This window comes from Rattus norvegicus, chromosome 9 (genome assembly GCF_036323735.1).
Source record: "Rattus norvegicus strain BN/NHsdMcwi chromosome 9, GRCr8, whole genome shotgun sequence".
Classification (NCBI taxonomy): domain Eukaryota; kingdom Metazoa; phylum Chordata; class Mammalia; order Rodentia; family Muridae; genus Rattus; species Rattus norvegicus.
The window spans coordinates 62,591,424-62,613,942 of record NC_086027.1 but is presented as its reverse complement, the minus strand read 5'-3'; the positions used below and the strand labels follow the sequence as shown (position 1 = coordinate 62,613,942).

At 40.0% G+C, this 22,519-nt stretch overlaps 1 protein-coding gene across 4 annotated transcripts in view; it reads left to right on the top strand.

The window, feature by feature from the left end:
* The window catches only part of Dnah7 (dynein, axonemal, heavy chain 7), a 305,667-nt gene that overhangs the window by 146,562 nt on the left and 136,586 nt on the right, over window positions 1-22,519 (top strand). For 3 of the 4 annotated variants that reach the window (XM_039084571.2, XM_039084570.2, NM_001419550.1), the window contains 10 exons: window positions 284-466; window positions 1,211-1,387; window positions 3,800-3,931; window positions 6,165-6,389; window positions 8,447-8,644; window positions 9,974-10,129; window positions 11,471-11,639; window positions 12,526-12,652; window positions 13,612-13,831; window positions 20,035-20,907. In XM_039084571.2, coding sequence (XP_038940499.1) covers window positions 284-466; window positions 1,211-1,387; window positions 3,800-3,931; window positions 6,165-6,389; window positions 8,447-8,644; window positions 9,974-10,129; window positions 11,471-11,639; window positions 12,526-12,652; window positions 13,612-13,831; window positions 20,035-20,907 — 2,460 coding nt within the window. The remainder of the gene's footprint in view (window positions 1-283; window positions 467-1,210; window positions 1,388-3,799; window positions 3,932-6,164; window positions 6,390-8,446; window positions 8,645-9,973; window positions 10,130-11,470; window positions 11,640-12,525; window positions 12,653-13,611; window positions 13,832-20,034; window positions 20,908-22,519) is intronic. The other variant, XM_039084573.2, reaches the window with a different exon arrangement.

Below are 22,519 nucleotides of genomic sequence, written 5' to 3'. Positions count from 1 at the left end.
GTTTTCATGTATTTAGCCTTGAAAGCATTGAAAAGAACGAGTCAAGTAAGATGTTATAGTTTTGTCTTGTGTATGGCATATGTAGGCTTCTTCAGTCTATGCTTGTGTATGTGTGTATGTGTGTGTGTGTGCATGTGTGTGAGTTTAAAGAGTACTATGGTTCATTTTAAAGAGTACCGTTTTATGTTTTCATAGTAAAATACATTATACTTCTAAATTTTGAAATATTATTGATCCGTATTCTTCATACATTTGCTCTTTATCCACTCTGTATGTAAAGTAGACTCCAGACAGGAAGTGGTTAATCTTTGATGGGCCAGTTGATGCGGTGTGGATTGAGAACATGAATACTGTGCTGGATGACAACAAGAAGCTGTGTCTGATGAGCGGGGAGATTATTCAAATGTCACCACAAATGAATCTGATCTTTGAACCAATGGACCTAGAAGTCGCCTCTCCTGCCACTGTAAGGTCTCAACTTTGACGTCTGCCTATGAATCCCACAATTTCTGCAATTTTTTATTTTTATTTGGTGGCTTTACATTCCACTGGGAGAGCAATCTGTGGTCCTGAAAAAGCAGGCATTAATTGCTCACACACCATGGCAGATTTAGTAACTTATTTTTCTCTTTTATCTTGGATCATTTTACAAAATCACACACACACAAGCTACGATCATGGAATTATATAAAATTAAGTCTTTGTCCCTATAGGCTTGTAAGAAACAGATGTCCCAACTCATCTTAATGCCCAGAAGTCTTGTGCACAGGAGATCCTTAACCCCACCTGATTCTGTCCCAGTGATTAACTGAAGTAGATTTTCTATCCTTATGGGAAATCTGATGGTCAACAAGAGGCTTCTTAGAGCCGCTTGCTGTAGTCAGTCCACTGTGTCAGGTGCTACACGTGGTCAAACAGAATCAGTGGTGAGGTTAGCAAAGGACTTGAGGATCTTTGTTCTTGAGATACATAAAGCAGAAAAGTAGCCACGACTAGGTGCCTGCCTGGGAATGGGTATACATCATGTGACCTCCAACTGCCATCTGTCAGGAGGTATCTACCCATTCATAATCATACGTCATTTCTGGAAAATATCCTTAAATCCAACTCAAGTGATGACTGCCCCTTCCTGTCATGAGAGCAGACCGAGCCTGTGTAGTAGAGCAACTATTTGAGCATTACTTGGATGCTGTGCAATGTGTCCTTCCAGGTTTCTCGGTGTGGCATGATCTATATGGAGCCTCAGATGCTGGGCTGGAGACCACTGATGGTGTCCTGGATAAACACTTTACCACAGTCAGTCAGTATCATTCAGAAGGAGTTTATAGAAGGCTTGTTTGATAGAATGGTGCCTCTTTCTGTTGAGTTCATTAGAAGGCATACAAAGGTAAGATGAACCGGAATTTTAAGATTTAAAAAGAAGGAAAACTTGAAGTAAATGTATTAATCTGAACACGTTTTTTTCCAGATAATGGATAACATACATTTTTGGCAGGTTTGGCTGGAAATTTCTTCCTTTTTATTCAGTTTTCTTTCTTTTCTTTGGTCCAAATCTTCTCAGGCCTAGAGCCCAGGCTGACCTGTTCCTACAGTCTGGCTGCCTCTGCCTACCAGATGCTACGATTGCAGGCATATGCCAGCACTCCCTGCTAAAACCTCAGCTGAGAACAAAACAAAAAGGCTTGACTTCATGACAGTTATTCTCCAAAAACAGTCGAAGTGTAGCATCTTAGAAATGGAGAGTGTTAACGGTGCAACTGTTCTTTCTTAAAAATGAAGAAATCTGGAAAGCCGGCCTGGCCTTGTGCATTGCAACATCTAGATGTTATTGACTGGGTTTTTTTCTCTTCCTTGGTGACACAGATATAGGCCAGATTAGACCAGATTAAAAGTAGGTAAAGGTAGGTTTGTTAGGAAGCAGTTCTCTGGTGGGTCTTCTGATCTCCCAGGTAGAGGTCAGCGAGTCACACATCCAGGCTAAAGCAAGTCCAGAACACGGTCCTAGGAGACGCGTGTATCTAAAGCTTAGGGGAGGAGATGATGTGCTGGCTAACACCTGGGGTTGTGTCCATACGGGATCCAAAACTTAGCTCCTAAGGGCCTCCTAAGGAGGGCACTCTTGGGTGGGTTGCTAGAGTCTTGGAAATGTATTGCCATGTTAGCCTGGAGTATTCTCCATGTGCATGGAGAAGCTCTTTTCAGTGCAGGCAGGTTTAGGGAGAAGGAGGGCAAGCTGAGTTTGTGCATGGCCAAGCAGGGGTGGCAGCCTGACAGCTACCTACATTGTATATTTTATTTTCATGTGTATGTATGTGTTTATGTTTGTGTGTTATTTCCCCAAATTTTCTAAAGCCAATTCTTGGTAGAAAGATAAGAAGGAAAATAGGGGCTTTCAGGCAAACACATGTGAGGACAGAGACCAGTGTGTCTGGGAGAGTGGCTGAGGAACGTGCAAGATACTGATGAGAAAACGGGTATCCCTGTTCTGTCCGGAGCTTGACTGGCACCTAAGTGTGCTACAAACAGGAAGCAGCCATGTTCCAAACCATCTGAAAATACATGCTCTGGCAGTCAGAAGGGTTTCTTTTTCCCTACCACTGTCAGAGAACTTAAGTCCTACAAAGAAATGAACTTTCTACGTCATGTACATGTACCTTGGCTAACTTTTTTATGTACACTTTCTAACATACTCTGCCTTCTGTTCTCTCATAGAAGTTATGAATAGCCATTATGAAAATAATGGTAGGCATCTGGCTAAAAGAAACCATTTGTATTAGAGCATCCCATCAGCTTCAGTCCCATGTTAGCCAGAAGTGCAGTCCTAGGGCCACCTTTAAGAGGACAGGATTGCTGACTAGGAAGCCTGACAGTTCTGGTCTTCAGAGGTGACTTCTCTTGGTGTGTTTTCATCTGATAACCACAGAGGAATGCACCCATGAAGACTGGAATAGAGCTGCCAGAAAGAGATGGTGGGTGCACAGTGAGAACAGTGTTCTCGGAGACGTGTGCGCTTCCTGCCTTACTTTATGTAGTTTAGTGAGATGCCAAAAACATAAACTGAATAGCATGTGGTTCTACTGACACTGACTGAACTCGGAAAGCTGTCCTGGAGTTGAGTTTACTGTACCTATACATATGGGTTGTAAACAAATCTTTAGTGGGTTTTATTTTTTAAGAATTGTATACAGGGAAATTGTCATTTCTCACTTCTTTCATAGTTTGATTTCTAAAATTAAGAAAGGATAAGGTCTATGCCTTTGATTAAGATAAATGCATTCCTTTTAACTGGAGAGGTTTTATAAAAGGTTCATACCACTAGCTACTGAGATGGCTTAGTGGGTAAGAGCATCTGCCAGACAAACCGGACATTTATTCTCAGAACTCACAGAAAGCCAGATGTGACAGGTGCCTCTGAACTGTCAACGGCAAGATAGGAAGAAGAGGCAAGACGATCACTCAGAAGCTCACAGCTAGTCGGGACATAGAGGCAGAAAGAAGTCCCCCTGCTTCAACAAGGTGGAAAAAGACTCAGCCCCTGAAAGACCTCCACCTGGGTACCACCGTACATGCAGGTCACTCACACATATTATTTAAAAAGTGCGTGTTACTGATGTGTGGTAGTCACTGTAAAGAAGACAAGAATGTGGACCTCAGTTTCCCTTCATAAATGAGAATCATAACAGTATCTTTTCGTAGATTCTGTGCCTGATAGGATTAGACAGGCTCCATAAACAGGAGCTGCAGGTACACTGCTGCCTGGTTTCATTTATTTGACAGACCCTTCCTTCTGGTTTTCCAGGAGCTCTCTCCTACTTCAGATACAAACTTGGTCCGATCCTTAATGAATCTCATAGACTGCTTTATGGATGACTTTGCCGATGAAAACAAACAAAAAGAAAGAAATGACCGGGAAAATTTCTCTTTGTTAGAGGTAAGGCAGTTCACTGTTTTCTGGTTCTCGCTGTAGAAAAACAAGTGTCTTCTGCTTTCACCAAGGCCTCCCAATCAATGAAACCCACTTTGCTCCTGAAATTGGACTCAGAGATTAGGTATGCATTTTGAAGGTCTAGCTGTGGTTCAGAGTCCTCTGTTTCCTCCCTCTCAGGGTGTCCGGATGCTTCTGCACACTGGGCAAGAAGGATGAAGAGGTCTTCAATGGGTGGGGTTCTACAGGATCTGATCCAGCTAGGAGTCAGTGCTTCAGGGTGGGGATGGGGAGGAGAGAGAGAAGGCCTTCTCTAAGGATCTTAGTATTCAGCTGTTTTAGGCAAAGGCCTTCTCTGATGATCTTCAATGAAACAGCTCTCTGAGAAGACCTTAGCTTGTACACATACTCTTTATTTGGGGTGTACTTGTATGCACACACTTTATTCTGGGTGAGCCAGGGTATATATATATGGACTTTGGAGAGTGGGAAGCAGTTTTCAGAGTAAATGGAAATCATTGGCTGGAGTTTAAAGCTCCGTGAATGCCTTCTTTGCATGGAAGTCTTTCCAGGAAATCCCAAGTACTTGCTAATTGGGTTCTTATCAGGAAAAGAAAAAGGGGGAAAGAGGAAGTTGAACAAGTAGAGAGAGTGGGAGTTCAGGCTGCCCAGACAAGATCAGAGAAGGGAAGCCCTGCTGGTGAAGGGAGTTCCCCATTTTTGCCCAGCTCAGGGAGCTATCTGGACAATGGACCTTAATTAACAGGGTCCAACAAAGGGAAGTTGTGGAAGCCTAAGAGGGAGGAAGAGGCTAAGCCCCAAATGTAGAGTGTTCCTAGGAAAACTGTGCTGGTAGAGATGCTGGGAAGTAAGGTTTTGAGCGGATGACAGTGCAGATCAGTGAGGATCTGCCACAGAAACCAGGCCCCAACCAGCCTCAAAAGTAGTCTCTGTCACAAAGTTTTTCCCCAAACCATGATTTATTATTTTCTCCTTTGACATTTGTCCTTTTTGTACAAGAACAAGTTTATGCTTTGGGAGGATAGGTGTATGAAAGTGTATAAGTACATTTGAGATTGAAGAAAATAGGAAAATAGACAATCCATAAATAAATCCATAAATAAATCCATAAATAAAGGATATCTATGTGGTTATTTATTCATTTTTCATTATTGGAGACTGACTTCAGGACCTCAGGCATCTAGGCTAGTGATTTACCACTAACCCGTATCAGAAGCTAACAGATTTGAAAAATAGTAATATAGGGCTAGAGAGATGGTTAAGAGAGCTTGCTGCTCTTGCATGGGACCAGAGTTCAGCTCCTAGCACTCATTTCGGGTGACACAAAGTAGCTACTTGCAGGGACATCTGTCAACACCTGTGCTCATGCGCACATATCCTACACAGGCACACATATTTACGTGTAATTTAAAAATGATATAAATTTTAAAGAGCATTACTGCAGGTATCAAAAGACCTTGATAGAAGTTTTAGATAAAAAGACTAAAATGGTGCTCATAGCATAATTCGATCAATGTGTAATTCTTACAATTCATATTTTATGAAAAAAGTGACTTAACATTTCACTTGGGGACAAGCATTTCGAGAGAGAAAGTTTTCACATAAACTAGATGTTACACAAACAGGATTCAAAGCAAAAGCCTTTCTTAGCATAGTTATGATTGTTCATCTCAGCATTTAAAAAGATTTGATTTTAAAGAAGGCAGACTTTGGTCAGGCAATTAATTGGTGGGTCTAGTCTTCCCAGCATTTGCTTTGGTAGGAGGAGGGTGCTTTTGGAATGGTAAGTGTAGTTCATATAATTAGCGCTGAGATAGCATTTCAAATGAAACAGTAGACATTTGTTTTATTTAAATCTAGGACACCTGCATCAAAATCGAAATGAAAATGTGTCCGACTTTCCGCCCCCAAAGTTACTTCAGTGTTCTTTCAGAGAACAAGCTTCAGCGTGTGTTTGGAGCACACGAGTTATTAGAATCATGCTTGTAAGATTTGCCTTGGCTTAGATTTATGCTGCATTGCATCACTTTAAAGATTTGTGAGACATAGTTTGCAGGGGGGGGGGTAATTCTTAGAGAATCCTTAGATGACCTGTTATGACAACATAGACTCATCTACTTCCTCTCAGAGATACCAATCTGGCTGATGACTTAAACCATCAGGATAGACTGAAGCCTCTCTTTTAATTACACCCTATCTTCTGATCTCTCTTACACAGGGCATTTTTCTGTTTTCATTGATCTGGTCTGTCGGTGCATCTTGTACAGCTGATGATCGTATAAAATACAATAAGATCCTCCGAGAGTTGATGGAAGGTCCAATTTCAGACCTAACTCGAAATAAGTTTAAATTACTGAGTGGTACTGAGCAAACGTCCTCAAAGGCATTAACAGTGCCCTTTCCTGAAAAGGGAACAATATATGATTATCAGTTTATCCCAGAGGTGAGTTCTGAAGCAGGATGTGTAACTGCCTGCCTGGTAGTCTCTGCTGAGACAGAGCATGTAGTGGCCCTGGTCATTTGTTTCTCGCGGCTCACGTGAGCAGATGGTGCGAAGTAGAGGAGGGCTTGCCAGCTTTGCAGCCAGACACCCTGACTTTTAGTCATGAAGACGTTACTCTATTCCTGCATAGTTTGGATGGGATAATTTTCTTAAGTGTAGTTTTCCTTAGCGATAAACAGTTCTAATAACTAATGGACCGATTGTACCTATTAAAAACAATTCCACACTGTGATACTTGCCCAGCACCGAGCACGTGCTTTTGAAGGCCATCTCTTGGAGATTCATTTGTGTGTACATTACAAGCACAGAGTCCTGTAGAAGTAAATGCATTTCCTGTGCACAGTTTCTGATTGATTGTAACTTCCACAAGCACTGTGCTTAGGACAGGTATCAGGAACAACAAGTAAGTTAAGCATATTTAAACTTAGTAGAATTGGGATCAGTTTCTATTGTATTTTCCTACTTAATAAAGAGAAAACTTTCCATATCACCAGTGTTTCGTCAATAGTATTATTTCCCAGGACTTTCCTAAATCTACCAGGATGTTTTTCAGATCTTCAGATTTTTCTCTTTTATAAACACTGCTTTGGTGACAGTTCTTAGAAGACTAGTTATGGTATGTGTGTTGGATAATTTCCTTAAAATAAGTTTTTGGGACTTTCTAATTTTTATAGCTCTAGAACTGTACTGCCAATTTCATCTGACAAGGAATCCTTGTTCTTCATCCTGCCCAACACATATTTGCTAATTTAATTTCAAATTATTCATAAACCTGTAATTTTCAGAGAGAGGAAAGATAGAGTGAGATGTCCCCTATGGAGGGACCTGGGACTCAGAGCTCCTAAGTAGTTTCTCTAAGATCACAGCCTCTAAATGACTGTTACACTCCAGGTTATGGATTTTTAATCCTTCCTTTCCTATGTGAGGTCAAAGATACATGTTTGAATAGATTATTAAGACCATGAAAAGGAACTTTTTTCTCACCAGTTATAGAAAAATCTGAAGAATAATTTTTGGACTGAATATGAATTCAGCACCCTCACTAAACTTAGTGTCTTCACCAAATGTGTAGCTAGTTGCCAGAATACACAAACATGAATAAAATACAGATGGACTCGGGGCACCCATATGCTTTTTCAGAAGAGCATCATACAGTGGTCCAGGCTCAGGAGATGTGGTGCAAAGGTCAAGTGGAGGAGACATCTGTTGTCTAGGATAGCTACCAGTGAGGCCTAGTTGTGAGTATCTGGCAATGCCAAGGAAAGATGGATCTGCATCTGATGTGTTTTGATCTCTAGGATTTTATCTCTAAGTTTGTATTAAGGACAGATAAAGCAATATTATTTTTCTAGAGAGGAATGATTTTGAAACTTTATTATAAAAATTAAATTATATAATTTACAAACTAATTGGATGCAAATAGGTAGCATAATATTTTCATGATAATAACAAATTGGAAATCTTGCTATAGTATAATTCATTATGGATATAATTAATATATTGTTATATTAGTTATATTACTTACCTATATGTTAATGATTTTAAATTATATTACATTTTCATAAAATGAATCTTGCCTGATATAACCATTAAAGACAAGTGCTGTACAGTTAACTTCTAGGGAATTATTGCTTGTTTCTGCAACGTATTAAATACAATTCTTTACTCTTTAACCATTGATTCATGAAATTTTATCAATGTGATTAAAGAATCCAATGTTGATCACGGAGCTGTCATAGCTGTGGTTTCAAAACATCTGAGATACCCAAGAACTACCAGTGCAGTTTTTTGTCACGTGAATGCCGAGTGTCTCCTCCATTTTCATAGAAAATTCAACTTTCAGACTGAGAGGATAATTGTACTAAAGAACAAAACAAATGTGTAATAAGAATAAATCAGAATTTTATTGGTCTTGCTGTCTTCTACAATTGCACAGAAGTACAGAGCCTTTGAAAGTACTTTCCAACTTTGACTGTTTGGTTATTTACTGTAAACAGGGCTTAGGAAGATGGGATCAATGGATAAAGAAATTGGCAGATACTCCCCCAATTCCCAAAGATGTACAGTTTAATGAGATCATTGTGCCAACTCTAGACACGGTCCGTTACTCTGCTCTAATGAGTTTACTGACCACTCATCAAAAGCCTTCGATATTTGTAGGACCAACAGGCACTGGGAAGAGTGTTTATATCATTGTGAGTACTATAGAAATTATAGATATGTATAGAAATTAATTATAGAAATGTAAATGTATTTGGTTAAGCGACTCATCCTAAGAATGACCATGTTTAACATTGGCTTAATTTAAAAATATATTCAAATATTTTGTTGTTTACATTGCAAGGAATTTGGGAGCAATTGTCTTTTATTTTTAGAAAACACTTTAAAGATGCATCTATCTTTAAAAAAAGAAAACAACAGTTTTGTATCTGGTGGGCTGTATATGTTAGGTGATAATGTTGTTTGATGGTACTGAATTGCAGCCCCACTCATTTTGATATAAGAATAACTTATTTAGGGTGAGGATTCTGTCTCTTGGAAACCGTTTTCGTAACTAGACTTGGTGGTTCCTTTCCTGAATTATTTTACAACTGATGGCTACTTTGTAGTAGGAACATGGACTTCCCACAGTGAATCTCAAACTATCCCAGCTGTGAGTAGTGGGGTGCCAGCTGTCATGACAGACATGGCCCAGGTCTCAGCTAGAGGAGGGGAAGGAAGGCACTATTGCCAGACTGCCTTCCATTCCAGGTTCCACTATTTCACATTCCTCCAGTTTCTGACAATGTTTGTTTCTGGTTCTTCAGTTATCTTAATTTAAGTCAAATCCTTTAGCCATTGTGAAAGGTATTTGGGCGTATGATAGTTGTCTTAGAATCATTCATTCACTGAGGCAGAATCTGAGGAAAACACAACTTTTTGCCATTCATACCTAAGCAATAGGTTGCACTGGTATTAAAAACCAAACTCGAATTCAACCCAGGCCGCAGATTGTACTGGCATTAAAATCATTACCTTTCATGAAATTATATCTAGCTCTTATCTGTCCCTATCACACACATTGATGAAGAGCCACACTAACTAACACTTGCCTTCCAGTAAACTCTGTTGAAATACAGTGTTGTTACTTAAGTTTAGCTGACAGAAAGATGACTGGCATTAAAGAGCATAGGCGTTAATGAGCATTAAAAGACCTGTGTCTATACAGAGACAAGCAGACTGAATTCTTGTCCTCCTCTAAGACTGGAGGTAAATTTCCTAACCTCTCAATCTTGGCTGGTTCCTGTTGAGTAATAGGTGCTATTAAATGTGTTGTGAAAAATCAGAGCAGATACATGCAAAGTACCTGGGCAGGTAGACACACGCTGTTGCCATGGTAACTGTTGTTCATATTCATTCCTTCTTTGCATTGTTCTGCAATATGTCAGATTGAACTCGTTTGTCAACAGTGATGCTTCATGTTTATTCTGAAATGACAAAACATGTTTCAACAATGCCTTACTCTATTATTCCCTGTTGTGTAGAATTTTCTTTTAAATCAACTCAATAAGGACATCTACAAACCTCTTATAGTTAACTTCTCAGCCCAAACTACAGCAGCCCAAACTCAGAATATCATCATGTCAAAACTGGACAAAAGAAGAAAAGGAGTTTTTGGCCCTCCTTTAGGCAAGAGAATGGTAAGGGCTTTTCCCTACTGTTTGTTCTACCTCTAGTATAATTCTGGGCCGGCCATGTTCCTATTGCCACAGTCAGAACAAGGAAACCTAGTAAGCTAAAGACTGGCACCTTTGGTTTATTTTTTGGTTTTGTTTTAAATGACCTGGTATGTGTGTGTGTGTGTGTGTATGTGACAGTGCATGTGTTGGGATAAAAAGACAACGTTTGGAAATGATTCTCTCCCTCAACCATGCAGTATGGAGATCAAACCCAGGACATTAATCCTGACAGTGGGTATACTTACCCTCTGAGATGTCTTTCTATCTCATTGGCCCTTTTCTTTTAAATGAAAAAAAATTTTTAAATTTTCCGAGGCTGGGAATATAACATAACAAGTAAAGTTCTTAACTAGCACGCACAGAGCCCTGGGGTCGATTACCAGATAGTGGCAAAAGCCTGTGATGCCAGTTGTCAAGAGATGGAGGCAGGGCTCTCAGAAATTCAAGGTCATTCCTGGATACATAATGAGCTCAAGGCCAGCCTTGGATACATAAATCCTTGCGTCGATAAAGAAAAAAGAAAAACACAAAAGAAAAGAAAAGAAATTTCTTGAAACAGGTCACATTTATTTTAAAAAGATCCTATAACTGGTCATATTTGTATGACAATGAACATCTTGGTGTTATTTTTAAGTGCTTGCCCTTTGATATTTTTAAGCTTCTGCCTTTTAAATTGAAAACAAAATATTCATATGAAAAATTAGACTTCAATTCCTGTACTAACACCCTTAGCATGTTTAATGCTTTAAGAACTCTCTCTACAAAATGACTTATTTATGCTTCTCTGCAAGGAACTCCCTTCTCAACTAAGCCTTCATCACTCAAAGGCTCTACTCACCTAACAGTCACCCCTTTCTTTGTGAGTTAATAATTTAGAGTGTTTCACAAGGGAAAAAGTACAGTGAACCACAGATGGACTTGAACCACCAACCTACAAATATTAGCAATGAGGAGGGCTCCTTATTTCTGTAGGAACCTAAAGATAGTAAAGAAACAATCACCTCTCAGGTATATATCCTTTGGCTGTAAGAATATAGACGAACACTTTGTCAACATCATTTGTATAGTAGGGTTCTATGCCAACCCTACTATTTTCTATTTTGTCCTTTTATTTCATGTTTTTCTTTTGGAGACAGTGCCTCACTAGTGTAGCCCAAGGTAGCCTGGAACTCACTATATAGACCAAGGCTAGCATTAGACTCAGAGATCTCCTGCCTCTACCTCGCAAGTGCAGGGATTGTAGGCATGTGCCACCATAAGAGGCTTAGGTGCTAATATTCGATAATCTCTTTTCTTTCTTAGATTGTCTTTGTAGACGACGTGAATATGCCTGCTCGAGAGGTCTATGGGGCTCAGCCACCCATTGAGTTACTTAGACAGTGGTTAGATCATTGGAATTGGTACGACCTCAAAGATTGCTCTATGATTAAACTGGTGGACATCCAGATCATGTGTGCTATGGGCCCTCCAGGTATGCATACATTCTGAGTTTCTGACTACTAAGAGAGAAAATCACTACAGAGATGACTGGAGAATAGAGAATACATCCTAGATAACCATCATTCCGCACCAGTGCACAGCCCTTCTTGCTAGTTCCTGCATTTAAAATTTGCTAAGAGTAATTAAACTAGTGAGAATTCAGAGAAACGGACTCTTCCATTTCCTTTCCTTTTCAAAGAAGAGTTTGATAACTGAGCTAATCCTGGCATACCAAAGATGGCTGAAGTCTGCTAACCAGAGACCTCTCACTATTTTTTTTTTCTGCCTTCAATCTAACATTTGACCAAGAACTCTGAATATACTGCTTCAGATATTATGTTTATGTACACTATATGCTAAAATTATTATATACTTTTTAAATTATTTTACTAAGAATATATGAGAAAATCCCTTTTTAAAATGACTTATCTGTCTATTGTTGAGCTGAGAGCTTGGAGCGTAGTAAATATGATACAGTTTTAAATATACTTTAAGTCTGATTCAGTTCTGTGAAGTGGCATGCTAAATGCTGTCACTTGCAGAACTCATGTGTTTGAAAATGTGCTCATTATCCTATGGATGTAAGTACTTTTATAGACTAGACTTACAAGATGTGGGGGAGGAGTTAGAATAGAATAACCAAATGGAATTTACTCAAGTAATGTGATTAGAAAAGCCTCATCTTAAGTTTGGGTGGAAATAAGTTGTGATAGTGTGCCTCCCCAAACAGGTAATTATTTTTAAATCTTTTGGTGTACCACAAATAGCATACCATGAATTGATCATCTTCCAGGTTACTTTAAACTGCCAAATAGGGAAGAAAATACTTTAGTATTATTCTAGCAATATTATTAAGAATTATACTTTCTAATCTTTAGGTGGTGGCCGAAATCCAATAACTCCTCGATACATGAGACATTTCAATATTATAACCATCAATGAGTTTAGTGACAAGTCCATGTTCACAATCTTCTCCAGAATCCTGACCTGGCATTTAAGGACCTGGTAGGTAATTTAAGAGTGCTTATTTTTTCTTTCTCATTAACGAATATAAAGTCTTGTAGCAACATATCAAATAAGTAGTAGTTATTACATGTTCGTATGAAAGCATCCCTAGACAGGGAAAGGTAACAGCTGATGTCTCTCTCTCACAAACGGGCCACTGCACTGTGTTCTGCGGTGTGTCTATGTGTAGGTAATTGCCTTGAGGTTTCATAGCTGAGTACAATTAAGGTTGAAAAGATGTATGCAGTTTATGTTATGATTTGGATATCCTCTTGTGCAAACTTGCAGAGGTGTTTCCATGCCCAGATTTCAGAACAGAGACTCGAGCCTATTTCCCAGCTCAGGGGATTCAACTTTAACCCGGAAGCTGAGTGGGCATCCTGGAGCCATTCTTATCTGGTTGTCAGCCATCTTGGATCTCTGGTGCCTATTCTTGGGAAATTCTTATGTTTTGCTAAGCCCAGTGATGACAGAGCATACACTTGGCTTCTCATTAAGCAAGAGTTAATTGTAGCCAATCTTTACAAATGAATAATCTCTCTGTATATTTTATTCTACCCTAATCATATTTTTGCCTCTTTTAGTCTTATTTTTCTTTGCAATTTTTATTCTTCTCACTACTTTTAATGGATCCTGTTGATATAAAATTGGAAATATCAAAGAGTCAAAGAGTTAGGAAGCACTTGGTTTGGGCATAGTGGCTTTGTCTGGTTCTTATGCTTTTGTACACACTTGAAATCTACTCTGCCTGTTGGTCCTGCTGAATTCCCAGAGTTCCTTTGGATACCTCACAAAATACTAAATGGAAAGCATCTTGAAAATAAGTAAAAAAAATCGAGTATTATAATTAGAAGTGGGAATTTTATAAACCAAATTGATTGAATCACAACCAACAATGTTACATTAGTCACATGAAGTGTTTCTGTGTTTGCTAACTTTTTCTTGCATTTTCCCCTAAGTTATAAGTTTCCAGATGATTTTCTAGATTTGACAACACAAATTGTAAATGGCACAATGACCCTGTACAAAGATGCCATGAAGAACCTCTTACCTACTCCAGCTAAGTCTCACTATCTGTTCAACCTTCGTGATTTCTCCCGAGTCATACAAGGTGTTTGTTTGTCAAGACCAGAAACTGCAGAAAACAAAGAGGCCATTAAACGCCTGTGGGTTCATGAGGTAAAATTCCAAATCATTCAAATGTGGTTACAGAAGAGCAAGAACTACCATATCAGTGGCTGTGTCAAAGAGAATACTTAGGGATGCATGTTGTGAAGTCCATTAGGTATTTGTTACTAATTAGGCCATTGTCAAAGTACATTTTAAAGTATTTAATATCTTAAATTTTAAAGTATTTAATGTCTAATCTTCCATTTTGGTATACAGAATGTCTTGAAGTATGAATTAATTTCATCCCATTTCCTTTAAGCATTGTAATGAAAGATCCCCAAAGAGAGACCCTTTCTAAAGTCGTGGGAAATCGCGGACCCCAGACACAGAGAGACCATTTTGGATGTAATAAGCAAAGGCGAGGTTTATTATGGAGATCTATTACGGGGATCTCCGGGTCGACACGTATCCTGCACAGGAGACAGAGGTGTCGACCCCGAAGCTCAAAAGTCAGGGGTTTATATAGGGAAGGCTAGGGGGTTTGGCGCGGTTACACACAATTGGCTAATTTCTGGCGCGGCTATAAGTGATTGGCTCATTTAAACATGGCAGTGAGATTACAGCACAGCAGGAGAGTACGTATTGACTGGAGCGTACAGGATTTTAGAAGCTAGGGGCGTATCAGGGTTTGAAGGACATCTGGTTAAGGTGTGACTCTGAGTAAGCTGGGGGAGGTGCCTTTCTGCTGGATGGTTTGAGTCAGTCCTGATAACTCAGGCTGGTTCCTGCATTCCTTTTCTTTATCTTTATGGTCTGTTAGTCCTAGCGGCAGGGCAGGGCTGCCTGGACTTACTTTTCACAGTGTTTAGTCCTGAGTCTGTGATTTTTGAAACTTACTCTTTTAACTTCATATTTTTAAACGTTAAATCTGTATAATTTTCCTTTCAGTAACCCTCCCTAGGTTAAACAGGTTTCGTTTGTTTGTGATAAGAAATGTTAAACAGGTAGTTTTATAAACAATGACTGTATCAGTTAACGTTATTTATTTGAAGATGACCCAAAGAAAATAAAGTTATAAAGCTAACCAGTATTAAGATCCCTATTTGAGAGCCCAAAAGATATCTTTAAGCTCTCTGGGGAATAAGGCAAGGATGTTCTTCTTCCTGTCTGTGTGCATTTTCTTCTAAAGACTTGGTAGAAGGAGTGAAGGGAGAAAACACAAAAAGTGACACATAGAAAATCATAGTGTGATATTTTAAATGGTCACAGAGACCACAGAAAGGTGGAAACACCCAACCCTACCCCATGTTCCATATGTGAATAATATAGTTGTTTTTATTTTTACTAACCTAGAAATCAGAATATGCTGCCACACTAAATCCATGTGCTTCAGTCAGTAAAAGTTAAAAGATCTCAACAAACCAGTTTCCCAAGACACTTGAGATACAACAGTTGAATTCCTTTTTTTTTTTTTTTTGAGCATGTTCTTATTTATAGCTTTCACCATTTAGCCAAATAGTTCTCAATTCTGGATATATAATGTATTCTTCTGGAGAGCTTGACTAGGAACTTCCTATGCAAAGCAGATCTCTGGGGGGTCGTAAGGGACAAATAAGTGTTGGTGTTGTTCAGAGCTTCCCGAGTTTCTACTTTCAGCACTATGTGATATTGTCGATGTTATAGATGTAGGATCACATAGGAAAGAAATGTTGCAGGGTATTTGATCACACTGTGAACCAATTGTGTTATTTACTGCAAAAAAAAACAAAAAAACAAAAAAAAAAAAAACTGTTTCTAGTCCTGGTATGGCCCAGCCCCAGCACACAGCTTTATAATCCAAGAGCTTTCTGTTTTTTGCAAACAGGGCTAAATAAAGTCAACTATAGGTCAAGAGGCAAAGCAAATAACCAGTTGACAGGGAATGAACAGAAGAACGTACCATAGAGAGTAAGAGGAAGTCAGAAGCCAGAGAGAGAGACACTGACACCAGGAAGTAGAAGGGAGGGACATTCAGTTTGGGTGGGACTGTCTAGTTTCTTTTACCCTTAGGATTTCATGAGTTTACAGGCAAGCTGAGAAATACTTTGGCCTTTTTTTAGGGGGAGGGGGTCCAGTTACTTTCTCTCTCTCTCTCTCCCCCCTTCCTTCCTTCCTTTCTTTTACCTTGGATTTTTTAAAATTTATATTTCAAATGTTATCTCCTTTTCTGGATTCCCATCCATAAACCCCCTATCCCATCTCTGTCCCCCTGCTCTATGAGGGTGCTCCCCCACCCACCTCTTCCCACCTCCCGCCCTGACATTCCCCTACACTGGGGAATGGAGCCTTGTCAGGATCAAGGGCTTCTCCTCTCATTGATGCCCCAGAAGGCCATCCTCTGCTACGTATGCATCTGGAGCCATGGGTCTGTCCATGTGTACTCTTTGGATGGTGGTTTACTCCCTGGGAGCTCTGGTTGGTTGGTGTTGTTCTTATGGGGTTGCAAACCCCTTCTGCTCCTTCAATCCTTTCTCTAACTCTTCCACTGGGGACCCCATTCTCAGTTTAATGATTGGCTGCAAGCATTTGCCTCTGTGTTTGTCAGGCTCTGGCAGAGCCTCTCAGAAGACAGCTATATCAAGCTCCTGTCAGCATGCACTTCTTGGCATCATCAATATTGTCTGGGTTTGGTGACTGTTTGTAAATGGGCTGGATCCCCGGGTGGGGCAGTCTCTGGATGGCCTTTCTTTGGTCTCTGCTCCAAACTTTGTCTCCATATTTCCTCCTATGAATATTTTTGTTTCCCCTTCTAAGAAGGACTGAAGCATCCACACTTTGGTCGTCCTTCTTCTTGAGCTTCATGTGGTTTGTGATAGTCCTTACAAGTACAAATCTGAATCCTAGTGGCCATCTGAACTTGGAAGTTGTAGCCTCAGCAAGGCTAATATTGTTCTCTGGAAAGTATGACCTCCTGGTCATTCTTGACTATAGCTCTGCTAACTGGCTGACTATGTCCCACATCTGGGGATAGGGACAGAGATTATATGTTTAGTGGGCAAATGAATCATAGAAATATCCTAGAAGTTAGAGGTGGGGGCCAAGGATGAAGTGTTAAGGTCATTGGAAGAGTATGCCTGCTGTTCAAACACAGCCTGTCTCTAAAAGACAGTGGTCACTTCTAAAAGTCCAGATTCCACAGCATGAAGACCAGCCTCCCTGCAGCCAGCTGTGGAGTAGAGTTAAGAAGCAGTGCGTGCTGACTTGAAAGCTCTCAGTGTGTGGTACCTAACTCTTCTATACTCTTTATCACAAACACAGTGGTACACTAAATCATGGGACGTGAAAGCTCCCTCCAGTCCTTCCGGCTTGTAAATGTCTGATGCTCCATCTGTTCCTGGGATTTGCTCAAGGAAGTGTTCTGAAGGCTGCTCTCCAAGGAGGATCTCTCTACTAGTCAGTCTTTCCTCTCTCTTTTTCATGAAGCAGCTCTCCAGGTTTTAAAGGGAAGCCCTTCCTTCTCCATGAGGCCTCATTATTTTAACATTTACATTTATTGTACTGTTTCTGTCTAATGGTGTTCCTCCCACCTAGAGGCCTGAAAATGGCCTTGAGTCCTTTTGTCCATTAAACCACATCTTCTAAAGAGAATTATGTATTGGCTTCTTTCCAACCAACTGCTGTAGTTTTCATCATTACCTTAATATTACTGTTATATTTAATACCTTCTTGGGGATGGTGGATACTTTAACCAAGAACATTTAGATGGAGTGGCTTATCAATAGCAGGCATTTTATCTCAAACAGTTCTAGAGGCCAAGACTGCCTAGGTCTGGGGAGGGGCAGTGTGGTGTCTGAGGAAAGTCTGCTTGTTTGTAGCCACAGCTTTCCCCCTGTATCCACAAGATCAGGCACTCGGCAGTTTCTTTATAAAACATTAATCTATTTATGAGTACTCTGACCCACAACTTGATTACCTCCCCAAAGCTCCACTATCATCTTGGAGGGTAGATTTCAACACATAAATTCTGCTGTTACAGAAAGATTTAGAACAAGGGAGGATTTCACCGTGAGACAATCTTATTCTAGGAAACATTTAGAATTTTCCATCTCAGGAGCGTTGCCCTTGATCACTCTTCTGCCTGTAGTATTTTCTTCTCATTATATAGAATGCCTGTGCTCATTACTTAGAGATCCCTTTATTACACAGTATACTGTACAATCGTATGAGCCACTCCAATCCCACAGTCATTAACCATTACTTTTCTTCTTCATAGCACATACCATCACCTGGAACATTCTGAGTTTTGTTTGCTTGTTTGCTTGTTGTCTCTGTTACTGCATCAGCCTTTGCTTGTCAAACACTTTCCCTAGTGCGTGGCATGTAACAAGAACTCAGTAAATACTGGTGCCTGAGTACATAGAGGGAGGAAGCAGGGAAAATGGTTATTGCATAACAGGCTTTATCTCATGGGATTATACATGCGGTTGCTTCTTTCTAGCCAATGAGTAGTTTATATCTGCTGTTGTGCATGTGTGACATACACAGTCTCCTTTGAGCCCTCTGCAGATTCTAACAGATAATTTAACTTTAACAATGGCTAATAGTTCTTTGGATAATTAACAAGGTCCATAACAAAATAACTTGGAATTTTAATGACTATTTCATATTCTCAGATATATGAATGTTTGTGTGTGTGTGTGTGTGTGTGTGTGTGTGTGTGTGTGTGTGTTCAGAATTTTAATCCAGTGGTGCACAGGGACTGATTTGGGTACCTATGCCCTTTCCCCTCAAGGCTTCTGAACAGCTTTTCTGCCTGATGTTGAGCGTCTGGACCTAGTCACCTCCTTGCTTTTGGTCACATCTAGCCTCAGTGAGCACTGATCATGCTGTTTAATACTACAGCCCAACAGCCCACTTCCACCCAACAATTGTTCTCTTCCCCACTTTCTCTAGGATTTGGCAATCCCTAGCTTGTTGGAGGGCTTCTTAGGTTTATCATCCATCTCCCTTAGCATGCCAACTTCACAAGGAAAGTTTCTTTCTTTCCTTTCATTCTCTGATTTATCCTCCATTCCAAGAACAACATTTGACACGTTGTCTTTGGTATTTTAAAAAATGTGAAGTATTGAACTCAATCTGTGATTTATTCCTGCTCATGTAAGAAAGCTTCCTTCAGGGCTTAATATATGTGGAAGAATACAGTGGGAGCCTGTTTTCCTTTCTAGCAATATCTGGAAAGGACTTGGTATCATTTCATAAAAGGCTTTTGAAGAAAACTGGTTTCCTTTCATTCCCTGTGGTTTCTCCATGGTGTCCAAACTTTAGCAAGCATATTACCTAGTTTATTTGTTAACTATAGGTATTTTACAAAAACAAAGCAAAACAACAATCCCAAGGACAGAAAGAGATGAATGAATTTCAACAAAATTAAATTGTTCTCACGTTGCAAGGGAAACTAAGAAAGTAAAAAGACAATAAGTAGGACAGAGACAGTGTTTGTAAATCATATGTTAGATAAGTATGAAATATCCATCATACATCAGAAAAATTTACAACGAAACTCACCATAATAAAACTGAACACTTGGAATGCTAATTTTCAAAGGCTCGTCCTCAGAGTTAGAGAAAGAAAGGGTAGGGCAGGAAAGCTAGAGAGCACGCTAGCTAAACATCCTCTTCCCATACATACATCTCCTGTTTTGTCAGATTAGGGGCCATTTTGATATCATTCAGCTGTAACTGTCTCTTGAAGGCCCAGTCTCCAAACGCAGGGCTATGTGATTCAGTCCACAATGAACTATAACGTCAGGGCGGTAATAGTCAGCAGGAAGTAGTACTTACTGAAGGGAAACAACTTGTCTACTTACTGGGCCCCTGATCTGACCTTACAAGCACTGGGTGGTGATCTAATTTCAAGTACCAGACATAATTTCCCTCTTGAAGTGTTCGTAAGTCCAATTAGAAAGCTGTTGGTCACCACCAAGTATGTGCCACTACTGCACCCTTAGGGTTGTCATACCATGCTGGTCATTGATATGATTCATAGACATGGCTGCATACGAATTACTTTTCATGTATTGATCACTGAAGGTAACTATTGTATCAAATAGACATTGTTAAAATTAATATTTAAACTTTATTATGAGATAGTCTTAAGTCTTCACCTATGTGTCTAAGAAAACCTATAGATATTTATGACGGTATTTTGTACTACCTATTTTATGTTTTTAATTTACACAAAATAAATAAGTGAACATAAAAAATATTCTTAATGCCACTTTTAAAACTATTCAGGTCCTCCGAGTATATTATGATCGCCTTCTGGATAATGCTGATAGAAGCTGGCTTGTTAACTACATACAAGAAATTCTGAGAAATTACATGCAGGAAGATTTTCATGACCTATTTAAAAACTTGGATTTTGATAATGATGGCATTGTAGAAGAAGATGATTTAAGAAGTTTAATGTTCTGTGATTTCCATGATCCTAAAAGGGAAGATTTTGGCTACAGAGAAATTCCAAATGTGGATGCTCTCAGGGTGATTGTAGAAGGCCATTTAGATGAATATAACAACATGAGCAAGAAACCCATGAACCTCGTCTTATTCCGTTTTGCCATAGAACACATAAGTAGAATTTCTCGAATCCTGAAGCAGCCGCGAAGCCACGCCCTCCTGGTGGGGGTTGGCGGGAGCGGAAGGCAGTCAGTCACCCGACTGGCTGCACACATGGCGGATTATTCACTCTTCCAGGTGGAGATCTCCAAGGGCTATGGTAGCCACGAGTGGCATGAAGATCTAAAAGTGATCTTAAGAAAATGTGCAGAAGGTGACATGCAGGGGGTCTTCCTGTTCACAGACACGCAGATCAAGAGAGAGTCGTTTCTAGAAGATGTCAACAATCTCCTAAATGCTGGGGAGGTTCCAAACCTCTTTGCTTTAGATGAGAAGCAAGAAATATGTGAAAAGATGCGTCAGTTAGATCGTCAACGGGATAAAACCAAACAGACAGACGGGAGTCCCATAGCTCTTTTCAACATGTTTATTGACCGCTGCCGCAACCAGCTTCACGTGGTCCTAGCCATGAGTCCCATCGGAGATGCATTTCGGATTCGTCTTCGGAAATTCCCTGCTCTTGTTAACTGCTGTACCATTGATTGGTTTCAGGTATTTCCATGTAAAATTTAGGTAGAAATGTTGAATCTCCATCATCATCATAAAATATTTCAGAGACTCCGCCTCAAAATGTAGGCTAGCAAAATCTTTGATTTTTATCATAATGTATCATATGCAGTTATAACAACATAAATCGTTATAGGGCATCATTCATTAATATCAATATACTACAGAAAAGAATTTTAGGATTAATCTGCCCTTCTATCAGGATCCTGATAGGAAGCATCATACTTGAAGTCCTAGCCGAGAAGAGCCTGGGAAGGACTGGTCACAGAAGCATTGTTTGGGGAAGAGAGCCAAGAGGGCATGATGGGAGGACATGTAGAACTCAGACAGACCCCCACCTTCTGGCTTATTCCACCCTCTGCCCTATTTACCAAACAAAACAAGAATCAAAAGGAAAAACACTGTGGGGACTTTTGTAGTATAGCTTTGTTTCAGACAGCACAGGCTGAGACCAGAGAAGCTATGGCAAAGACGGGGGAGAAAAGCAGGAAGTGTATGAGAGAAAAGCAGGAAGTGTATGAGAGAAAAGCAGGAAGTGTATGAGAGAAAAGCAGGAAGTGTATGAGATCGCAGATGCTCCCAGGCTTCCCATGGTACCACGGGGCAGCCTCCCCATTTAGAATACATGAGGGGCTATAGCTGAAATCTGACACAGCCATGTATGATGCTGGAAATTTGCATAGGCTCTATAGCTCTATTGCTTCATAATTTGTTTCAGGTGAGCATCCTTTGTTCCCTTCTTTCTTGCTTTGTACCTTCTGGGTAATATGGTAACAATGACAGATGAAAAGGTACTTACGGGAGCCAAGGCTTTCTACAGACAACCTTTAAAAGGAAAAAGCATAGCAAAGCAAAACAAAACTGACAAGGACCAAGACCTTAGAAGAGATGTGAACTAGTAAAAGTGGGCCTGGGTGGAAGAAAAGGGATTAGGATAATGGGAGCAAAAGAACTCAGAGGGAGGCGTCATGAAAGCTAGGAAAGGCAAAATCAGATAAAAATTTGCGAGTTGGTTGTGATCTTATCACATGGGAAGACTTCCGGAGTTGCACTGGGAAGTGTGCTAAGAGTGTGGTTTATATTTTGAGAAGACATTTTGTGTCTTTCTGGAGAATGAAAGCAGCAAGGCTAACACTGGAGCATATTGGCTAAAGATAACAGAAATGTGTGTGAGAATGGCAGTGGTGTAGAAAGAAGGGAGAGTGTGGAAGTGATCTTAGGGGCGAGATGCCTGTGGAATTTTCTAATGGAGTATACAGAGGTCTGGGGAAGAGGAGGAGAGGAAGGATAATCCCTGTGCTTTGACTCAGACACCTTGGTGACTGATGGTGAAGTTTGCTGAGTTGAGGAAGAATACAGCTCTGATGTGGAGGGAGGAATAGTGGCACAGGCTTGTTGATATTGAGGTGTCTGTGAGCTATCCAAGAGATACCTAGGTTGTGGTCATTTATGGGACTCTGTTGTTTAACAGGAAAGTATAAAAAACGAGAAGAGGATAAAATGAAATAATACATAACACACGCAGGGAAACATTGAATTTAGATCCCTTTCTTTGTCCAGTTAACACTTGGCAACAATGTCTCTAATCCCAGAGTAA